This window comes from Hypanus sabinus, chromosome 7 (genome assembly GCF_030144855.1).
Source record: "Hypanus sabinus isolate sHypSab1 chromosome 7, sHypSab1.hap1, whole genome shotgun sequence".
Taxonomy (NCBI): domain Eukaryota; kingdom Metazoa; phylum Chordata; class Chondrichthyes; order Myliobatiformes; family Dasyatidae; genus Hypanus; species Hypanus sabinus.
Genome location: NC_082712.1, coordinates 124,473,652 through 124,484,961, shown reverse-complemented (window position 1 = coordinate 124,484,961; position 11,310 = coordinate 124,473,652). Strand labels below are relative to the sequence as shown.

General features: G+C 42.3%; 1 protein-coding gene across 6 annotated transcripts in view; it reads right to left on the bottom strand.

The window, feature by feature from the left end:
• Window positions 1–952: 952 nt before the first annotated feature.
• Window positions 953–11,310, bottom strand: part of mrpl23 (mitochondrial ribosomal protein L23) — a 75,264-nt gene continuing 64,906 nt past the window's right edge. For all 6 annotated transcript variants that reach the window (XM_059975530.1, XM_059975531.1, XM_059975533.1 and 3 more), the window contains one exon: window positions 953–5,437. In XM_059975530.1, coding sequence (XP_059831513.1) covers window positions 5,273–5,437 — 165 coding nt within the window. In that variant the 3' untranslated portion in view covers window positions 953–5,272. The remainder of the gene's footprint in view (window positions 5,438–11,310) is intronic.

Here is an 11,310-nt window from a genome sequence, read left to right as displayed (position 1 = left end):
ATTTGAGGTTTTTTAACAGCGGCTTTCTCTTCGTCACTCTCCCATAAAGCTGCAACAGTTGTTGTATGTGCAGTCTCTCCCATCTCAGCTCTGAAGCTTGTAACTCTTCCAGATTTGACATAGGTCTCCTGGAGACCTCCCTCACTAGTTCCCTTCTTGGATGTTCACTCATTCTTTGAGGACAGCCTGCTCTAGGCCCTCTAGGCAGATTTACAGCTGCGCAATGTTCTTTCCATTTCTTGATGATTGACTTAAGGGATAATCAGTGACTTGGAAATTTTTTTGTATACTTCTCCTGAAATGTGCTTTTCTATAATCTTTTCATGGAGTTTCTTGCAGTCACTTTGACTGCTCACAGGTCTCCAAAACAGATCTCCATTTAACTTTGACATGAAAGAGACTTTTTCTGTTGTTCAGTGCCCAAAAAAAAAGCAAAATTCAAATTCACTGTGATTCAATCTTGAAAAACAATAAAACATGAAAACTTCCGAATGAGGTGAATACTTCTTATTGGCATTGTATACTGTTTTTATTGAAGAGATTATTGATTCATTATGTCGAATTCCAAAGAAGCAAAGGGAATGAAGCACAAAAGAACTGCTAGTTCATTTCAAGAGGAATGGCTTAATGAAACAGTAGAAACTATTACACCAAAGTTCATGAGGTCAAGAACGTGCAGCTTTGAAACAGAAGCAGTCAGAAACATTTATATACAACACAAAAACTGGGGTTACCTACATATATTGTCATGATGCAAATGTTGCTGAAGAAATTGCAAGTGGAAGAAATGGAGTGATATTTAGAAGCTTGATTTTTTAAAGCTTCACTTAGCAAGCAAATCACATATGGGCGGTATGCAAAGGGGAGAAAATTCTTCATTATCTGCTACAAGCCTGCTATGTATGTTTTGTAAGACTGCAGATGAATAAGAATGAAAATGATCAAACTCAGAGGAGGTCAAAGTTCTTTATTGACAGCATTTTGCTAGCTGTTAAAATGAATAGCTCATATATAAAATACAGTGCGCACGTTGTCATCACTGGGCAAAAAAATTGCACAACACAATATTTTTGCACACACTGGTCATTACTAATTTGAGGAAACATCAGTCAGCAACTTTAAATTCCTAAATATTATCATTTCAAAGGATCTATCCTGGGTCCAGCACACCAGTGTCACTACAAAGAAAGCACAGCAACGCCTCTACTTTCTAATAAGTTTGCAAAGATCCAGCATGTTATCAAAAACTTTGATAAACCTCTGAAAACATGTGGTCGAGGTTATATCAATTGGCTACGTCACGACGTGGTATGGAAATAGCAATACCCTTGAAGGGAAAAGTCTGCAAAAAGTAATGGATATAGCCGGTTCCATCACAGTTCAAGCCCTCACCTCTGAGCACAGCTACGTAGAAGGCTGTCACAGTAAAGCAGCATCCATCATCAAGACCCCACTCTCCAGGCCATGCTCTCTTTTTGCTGCTGCCAGCAGAAAGGAGGTCCAAGAGCCTCAGGACTCACACCATCAGGTTTAGGACCAGTTACAGTATTACCCCTCAACCATCAGACTCTTGAACCAGATGGGATAACTTCACTCACCCCATCACTGAACTGTTCTCACAAGCCATGGACTCATTTTCAAGGACTCTTAATCTCATGATCTCAATATTTATTGCTTATTTAATATTATTATTATTTCTTTGTTTTGTTTTATCTTTGGTGAGTTTGTCAACTTTTGCACTTTGGTTGTCCATCCTGTTGGGTGAGGTCTTTCATGTATTTACTGTGAATGCTCACAAGAAAATGAACCTCAGGGTTGTATATGGTGACATATATGTACTTTGATAATAAAGTTATGTTGAATTTTTATTTTCAAGTTCTTATCAACTGTACCATTCACCCAGGGAATGGGTACAGTTTGGGAAGAGTTCATAATCCCGGGGAGAACATGCAAACTCCACACGTAGAGCAACAGAAATAGACTGAACCTGAGTTACTGGCTGACAGGCAGTAATTCTGCTGGCAGCCACTGTATAGCCCACATTGCCCCCTTAGCTAAGCCGCCATTTCGGTTTATCCCATCGAAGCCACATATATTTTTAGCATCTCAATAATTTTTCCCCTAGTACTTGTTCCATAGAAAACAATCCTAGCTCCATTCCCCTTGCAACTATAAATGTCTAGCCTGAGCTCTTGTGTATCTCCTCTGCACCTATAATTCTGCTACATCTACCTTGTAATGTGGTAACCAGTATTTTGCACAATACTTTAATAGCAGTCTAAACAGTATTTCACATAAATCTCAGTGCTTCCCAACCTTTTTTAGCCCAACTCCCCCCAAAGCACCTTCATACTTGCCAGTGCTCCTAAGAGTGCAAAAACATGTCTACCATATGCTAACATGAGAAAAATGATTGTTTTAAATTTTTATTCATCTTTAAACCTACCTTACTTTGTACCTGTGCACTGTACAGCAGCTTCAATATCAATATGATCCTTGAGCTCGATGGAACTCAGCAGGTCAGGCAGCATCTACAAAAAAGGTACAGTTGACGTTTCAGGCCGAAACCCTTTGGCAGGACCTTTACCTGGCATCCATTTTGAAAACAGTAGTGGACACATCTGATACAGCAGGCATTATTAATCTTTCACCAACTGAATGAGATTTCCCATACCTTGTTATAAACTTGGAAATGTTATAAGAAGCAATGAGACCACTATCAAGGTCACTTTTAGCTTTTTTGGCAAATGACTCGAGTGTGCAACATTTTTCAGATACTCTTTCATCTTCTGGAACTCTGTAATACCCTATGTAGCCTTTTCAGGGTGTCTTTTGCGAAAATATTCCTGCAATCTCAATAGTTTCATATCTTCATTAGACAGTGCAGGACTGCAAATAAGACACATGGGGCGTTACAGCTCTGATAGGAATGGAATAAAACCAAACTCCAGGTTATCAACATTTTGTTGTTTGTTTCTTAGCAGGATTAGAATTCAAAGCTCCACCACCTTCAGACTCATAGAGGCTGTACCATTAAGTATTTATCCATCATTAACAGGGCTAAGTTAAAATAAAAAGTTAGCACAAACAGGGAATGCCTATCAGATGTTGACAACAGCAGCAAGTTACATGGATGGAACTATGGCAGCTGCATGCAAAGGAACGGTGAGGCAAAGATGAAGACGATCACAACAGCAAAAATTACGTCAACAAGGATTCAGATCGGAATCTGAATGTTAGTCAGGATAGAATTGGTGTTCGGCAAGCTACCTTTATACTATTCCATTTAGAACGATTGACCAATCACGTAAGGTCTCATCATCCCCAAAGACAGTTCTTGATCGCACATATGAAGGTCACTTTGAACATCTCAAGAGGAATCCTCAGGGTCGGCAGGATCACTGATTGGCTCTATTTCACTCTTTGGTTCCAGACAGTGCTGATTTGTTGCACGACCTGTTTTCCATAGATCTGTAGGGAAAGTTAAGGTGTTCTTGACTTACCAAATGTTAAATTGCATGAACTCGTTCCGTGCCACAAGTCAAGGGGAACTGGTGGGCACCCTGGGTGGCTAACTTATGCATCCCCAATAATGTCTGTTGGTAAGGTCGGATGAGATTACCGAGTTTCAGACATATTGTGACAATGAGTGCTCATCACTTGCAAAGCTTTGGTTCTTCCTGCATTTCAGTGCCTCACACTTTTTTATTTGGAAGTGTCTGCTCTACTAACGGTCGGTCAGGTCTCGTGCCTTTAGTTAGGGTGCTGCTTACCGTCCCCTGATGACCTCTACTGCCCCTAATGCCCCCTCAGAACATGTATCTGCCCCCATTGGGAATCACTGATCTAAAATAACTACCCTGTGCTTGCAATCTTTGCCTTGACCAATAAAGACAATCTTTTGTCCTGCACAGTTGCCTTCTACTTATTTAGAAGTATGCTTGCTTACGCTAGCAATCAAATGGGTTAATGCAATGATGCTCCTGTTACCCACTTATTAGTCCTGAGAGCAGAGGTTCCTCAATTTTTTTTTAGTATCTGATCAAGAGTAAATTGAACAAAGACAAGAAGAAAGGAGACACAAGAGTCTGCACCAGAAACAAGTTGTTGGAGGAACTTAGCGAGTCAGACAGCATCTATTCTATTAAATACACGAGACCCTGAAATGCTGATTATCCTTTGCCTCCACAATTGTGATGAGACCTGCAGATTTATTGAAAGAAAGGATGTTGTTAAGTGTGACTTTAAAATTCTTATCCTTGTTTTCCAATCCTCCAATGTGCCTGATTTGTCCCTGTGATGGCTCCAGCTCTGTAACCCTGACAGATTTTGATGCTTCGCCAGTTCCGACCTGCAGATTATCCTGTATAAAATCACTCCACCATTAATGGCCTTGACATCAGGAGTATCTTGCAATAGGTTCATAAAAGCAATTTTAACTCATCAGATAAATATGTTTCAAATATTCCATAGGAAGATAAAGTGCTCATTGTATTTCATTCCCCAAGTACCACAGCTTTGGTGAGAACATCTGAAATAGCATGGACCATTGAGGAAGGGAGCACTTGCCTTGTCACACTGTTCAGCAGTGAGGTTCACGGGACAGGGTATTTGCCTTTCAAGTGGAAATAAAAGCCGTATCAAAAAGCACAACGGTGTGCATATCCAGCACTACCAAGGAATTGGAACACCATCAAATGTGCCTATTATGACAACTCATACTGGGATTTAGTATAAACGTGTTCATGCATTTTTGCTTTCAATCTTTATTCAATACTTAAGGCAGCTGCTAAAACAAGAATGTACAGATAAAATTTACAACTTGCTTTTCCCTCAAAATATATAGTGTACAAAGTTAGCCAATAATTTCCTTGGCAAGCACGATTTTTTTTATAATGCAGCTCATCTTAGAGTAATCTCATTTCTCTTCCACGCAACCCCACCAAACATCAAACTCTCCCCTTAACAAATCAGCCCAGACTGCTAGTGCCCATATACCTCCTTACATACTCCCATTCACAGATAAACTGTGCTCAATGAATGTATCTTGAGCCAAATTTTCAATAACAGAAATCACTCGTTCAAAGCCCACAACAGAGTTCAACACCACAGCAGTATAAGAATCAAGACCAATTACTTTAGAGTTTGTTAAGCAATATTAACTGAAATGGTTAATGTCCACGGGAGTTACCCTTCATGATGAACAGCATCTGAAAAATAATATATCTCTTCTAAGAAAAATGTAAGTAGAATTTTCAAAGGGCTGTTTCTCTTAAAGTCCAAACCATTCAGTGACTCCACCTCGTCGAGGATCTGCTTTCTGCTTCTGTTTCTCATCTTCCAAAAACTTATTTTGGATTTCTTCCAGAGATCCTGGTTCGGGAGTTTGATCCTTCCGAGGAAAAATGTCTGGAAAATTGAAAGTCTGACCTCCAGCCTATATAAAAAAAAAGCATTGATATATTAAATGGTTACGTAAGGCGAATAATCCAGTAAATAACAGATATGCAGCAAATTGGACGTCTGCACAAAGGGATTCACATTCCTTCAAGTAGTCCAACCATGTTGATGTCACAGCCAAGAAACCTAACCAACACCTCTACTTCTTCAGCTGGCTAAAGGGATTAGGCATGCCCCTGCCCATCTGAACCATTTTTAATGATGCACCACAGAAAGCACTCTCTCTAGATCAGGGGTGGGCAAACTTTTTGACTTGAGGGCCACAAAGGGTTCTAAAATTTGACAGGGGGGCCGGACCAACAGCAGATGGACGGAGTGTTTTGGTAATACACCTCATAAGAGAAAATAAAATATCATGGGATATGTAGAAAACATGTGCTTTAATTTCAATTGAAAATGAACAAATGCATTACAACAAAATATCTGTCTTTGAAGTCCCATGGTATTTAGCTATTTATTGAAATGTCTTTTAAAACACTGAAAATTAAATGAATAAAATACAGCTTTTTTTAATAGTAACAGTTATTATTTTAAAGCACTGAAAATTCTGTTATCCTTCAAGATATTATCATCATCACTTTCCTCCTGACTGTCTTTATTTCAAAAATGGTAGAAGATGCAGGTCTACTTGTCCTGCTCCTTCTTATTCAATTGTCCCCTGTGCCAAAACTCAACAACGACCCGCACAATGACAGAACAGCGAGAGCGCGCCAATATGCGGAGCTCTGTGCTCGCAAATCCCCGCAGGCTATCTCCCTTAGCTGGAACGCTGGCTAATTGTGAGCCGGTTCGGATGTGCCAGGAAATGGGTCGCCACAAGGTCACAAAGTAAAGCGCAAATGTGGAGTAATACGCTGCACCGCAACAAAGGTCAATGTATATAGAGTGCGTCATCTATTGGGAAAATGCAGAATTGCGGGGAAAAAACGTTAACAAGGTTTATTAATATAATTTCATCAAGTTCTGTGGGCCGGATTAAAAAGCTTAACGGGCCGCATATGGCCCGCGGGCCGTAGTTTGCCCATGCCTGCTCTAGATGCACAATAGCTTGGTATGACAACTGATCTGCATCTCAGTAAAGCAGCCAGCATAATCAATGACCACCGCCCCCCAGAGTTGAAGATAAAAAAGCCTGAAAGCATGTACTACCAGATTCAAAGACAATTCTACTCCACTGTTATAAAACTAATAAATGGTTCCCCAATACAGTAAGATGGACACTTGACTTCACAACCTACCTCATTATGATATTGCACTTTATTGATTACCCACACTGCACTTTCACTGTAGTTGGTAGACTTTATTCTGCATTATTATTGTTTTACTTTGTTCTATCTCAATAAACTGTGTAATAATTTGTTCTGTATGAACAGTGTACAAGACAAGATTTTCACTGTATCTTGGTAAATATGACAATAATAAAACAATACCAATTCAGGACAGACAGTACAATTACAATTCCTAATATGGAGGACTTCCAAGTTTAAGAGAATAGAACAAAGACAACACCAACATGGTATGGTTCAGTATTTAAACAGCAAATGAGGCAGAAATGGGATGAGACCCTGGTTATATTTATTACCACCTAACAACAGAACTGTGTAGATGGAAATCTCACCATCTTAGAAGCCACAAGTGCAGCTACATCTTTTAAAATGACAGCTAGTCAAAATAGTTTCATTCATAAATTCAGTTCTCCATGACATAACTTGCACTGTTTAGACAGCACCCTTTGACCTTCAGCTTGCCCACCTACATCTGCCAAGATAGGCTCTGGTATTTTCTTTGTAACTTTTTTCAAAAGTTCCCCCTTTAAGATAAAACAAACTCAAATCAATGCTTTTGGCAATACAACCAAATATTCTTATGGTCTAATTTTTATTTTGGTCAATGACATCCCTGTGAAGTGACATTGATAAGGTTATATAAATTAAGTCATTAAAACTACTGACTTACATATTCAGGAGCAGGAGGCAGTGTGAAGATTGTTAAAAGTAAACCAGGTAATTTCTGGACAATTTCTTGGGGCCATTTACAAAGCAAAGATAATGGCAAGGAAGTTTCAGAAAATGGGGACACATGAGTGAATTCAGTTACATAACTCTGGCAAGTACAACAAATTAAAGGTAGATTATGTTCAGTAAGATCCATCACCTCACAGCAGTTTGCTTAGAGACAGTTCACCTGGAGACATGCATAGGAGGAAAGATTTAGATTGATCGCAGAGTAATTTTATCTAGGTCAGAACAACACTGAAGGCAAAAGGGCCTGTACTGTTCAATGCTCTTTCCAGAAGTGCCTGGTGCCCACAATGTATTTTTCCCTGCTTATCCAATTAAATCTGCCTCATGTTGGTTGAGAAGTGGTCATGTGCCTGCACCTAAAACATGTTGAACTAAAAATTAGATATAGTAGCCCATTGTGTAAACTACTGGATGTGCTACATAGCACAAAGTCCCATAGCACTTGTATATTTTGCCAACAGAATTTCTATTCATTAGTAATTCATGATATGTCTCTGCTCCAAATGGGTTTTGGGTAACATTTGCAGTCAGGTGCATTGAAGAGGAAGGAATGTTTCAGTAGAACGGAACTTAGCACCAAATTTCGCAAATGCTTTTTATTTCCGGATTCAAGTAAACTACAGCTATCTTTCATTAATAGCTATAAATCAATAAAAGTTCATCCTGCTGAAGTACATATATTAAAATGGGTTTAATACAGTACATAATACATCAGATACATTTATGTCACTACCCTGTTAATTATACAGCTGTTTTAATATTAATGCTATTGCACAACAGCCTGATTCTGGAACACTTTCCAATTCATTCCAGTAAATATTCATTTTTGCAGTCATGCAAACTCTACTCAACTCTTGAGCATGTGATAAATGTGCTTTGGGAGAATCCACAGAAGCATACAGAAGCATAAGAGAAAATCAAGTAATTTCTGCACAATTTGTCAAAGCCAATTACAGGAAAACAAAGATAATGGCAATGAAATATCAGGAAGTGGGGACAATTAAGAGTAAAGAATTTTTTAAAAAACAGCAACATAAAACTGGCAAGTATATCAAATTAACAGTTTATATGTTGAATTATATCCTTATTAGGTTATATTTAAATGTTAACTGGCAGTTTAAAACATTTAAAACAAAATAGTCAAATTTACCATGAATGAATTTAAGGAATGTCCTTATTAACGGACCTATCTCAACTTAAAATTACCATAATTTCACTGTTTTGCATTGTTTCCAAGTATTTAACTAACCTTTCTGACAATCAGAAAACAGAAGATACTTGTGACCTGCTAGCTGATTGGAAAAAGTAGAGATTTTCAACAATTCGACTTAGAAATTTAAATTCTGAGTCCTAAATGCTCAACCAAAACTAACTAAGTATTGCACTGTGGCGACCCACTTCCTACACAAGCGAACCAGCACACCAAATGGCTCTCGGCAGAGAGGCCAGCCCCAAAATGGCGCTGGGCCTTCTTCTTCTTCGCCAGCAAGGGGAGAAAGCCCGCGCACGGGAAGAGACTTTTGTAATGCACCTCTGACATCATTTCTGCCCTGAAAGGGCGGGAACGGAACTGCGTAAAAGAACATGCCACAAAGTTTGAATAAACTTGTCTGGAGTGCAACTTACACATGTGTCGTTATTTCTAGCTCTGCATGTAGCACATCGCTACATTGGTGACCCCGACGGTCCAAACGGGATTTGGTCCAAAGGTGATCGACTCTTTATCTGTTCACGCAATTTCGCTAAAACTGCCAACTTTCTGGACGCTGCGACCACGCATGTGGTTTGACCAAGCAGAAGCCCAGTTCCAGATTCGGCAGATATCCTGATTCCACGCGTTACTATTACGTGGTGAGCTCCCTTGACTAGGAGACAGCCACCCAGGTTGAGGATTTCATACAGTCACCCCCAGAAGAAGGCAAATATGCAGCATTCAAAGCGCTGCTTATAGAGACCTTCGGCCTCTCACGGCGTGAACGAGCTACCAGCTTGCTGCACCTGGACGGTTTGGAAGACAGGCCGCCGGCAGCATTAATGAACTAGATGCTGGCACTGGCTGAAGGACACAAGCCTTCCCTCATGTTTGAGCAGGCGTTCCTAGAGCAGCTGCCCGAGGACATACATCTGCTACTGGCCGATGCAGATTTCAGTGACTCCCGGAAGGTGGTGGCCTGCCAGACATGCTGTGGAAAGCCAAGAGGGAGAGCGGGGCATCCATCAGACAGATTACCAAGCCACATGCCCAACAGCAGGCCAGACCAGGCCCGGCAACGGAGCGCACACAACCCAGTGAGGAGGCCAATGAACAGTGGTGTTTCTACTACCAGCGGTGGGGCACAGAAGCCTGCCGTTGTCGCCCACCCTGCAAGTTCCCAGGAAACGCCAGGGCCAGCCGCCGCTAATAGCTATGGTGGCTGGCCACCAGGACAGCCTCTTGTACATCTGGGACAAACAGTCGGGACGCCGCTTCATGGTCGACACCAGTGACTTACCCCCGACAGGATACAACACCTGCAACAGGGAGCCAGGACCCACCCTGAGGGCCACAGACCTACGGCACCCGTACAGTGCAGCTGCAGTTCGGCGCCAGCTGGTTCACGTGGAAACTAGCCGCCATTGCCCAACCATTCCTGTGGGCGGACTTCTTGCGAGCTCTCAGCCTGCTGGCCGACTTGCAAGGGAAAAGACTGGTCCATGCCGAGACTTTTCAGACCTTCTCCCTAGGTGAAGCCAAGTTGCCGGCCCCACACCTGGACTCCAACATGCTGTCTGACAACAAATTCACCAAAATCCTGGCTAACTTTCCATCGGTTCTGGCACCACAGTTCACGGCAGCCATGCCCAGACACGGAGTACAGCACCACATTCCGATCCAGGGACCACCCCTCCATGCCCGCACATGAAGGCTCCCCCTGGACAAGCTCCGCTTGGCAAAGGAAGAGTTCAAGAGGAAGGAGGAATTGGGGATCGTACAGCAGTCCGACAGCCCATGGGCTTCCCCTCTGCACATGGTGCCCAAAGCAGCCGGGGGCTGGAGACTGTGCGGCAACTAGCGCAGACTGAATGAGGCTACAACTCCAGACCGCTACCCTGTGCCACACATACAGGACTTTGCAGCAAACTTGCACAGGGCAAGCATCTTTTCCAAAGTAGACCTCGTCCGGGGATACCATCAAATCCCGGTACACCCTGAAGAGATCCCCAAAACAGCACTCATCACCCCGTTCAGCCTGTTCGAATTCCTCCGAATGCCGCTCGGCCTGAAGAATGCCGCACAGACGTTCCAGCGGCTAATGGATGCGGTGGGACTTGACCTGGACTATGTGTTCATCTATTTAGATGACATCCTCATAGCCAGCAGTAGTTGTCAGGAGCATCTGTCCCACCTCCGCCAGCTCTATTCCCGCCTGAGTGATTTCAGCCTTACGATCAACCTGGCCAAATGCCAGTTTGGACTCAATGCCACCGACTTCCTGGGCTACAGGATTACCAAAGATGGGGCAACACCTCTGCCCGCCAGGGTAGACGCGATCTGCCACTTCGCCCAGCCCAACACAGTCAAAGGCCTGCAGGAGTTCGTTGGTATGATGAACTTCTACCACCGTTTCCTCCTTTCAGCAGCCCGTATCATGCACCCTTTGTACACCCTGATGTCGGGTAAAGGCATGTACATTACTTGGGACGAGGAGGCCGTGGCCGCTTTCATTAAAGCCAAGGAAGCTTTGGCAGATGCTGCGATGCTGGTGCACCCCAGAACGGAAGTTCCAACCGCCCTCACAGTGGATGCATCCAACACAACAGTTGGTGGGGTGCTGGAGCAGCTCAT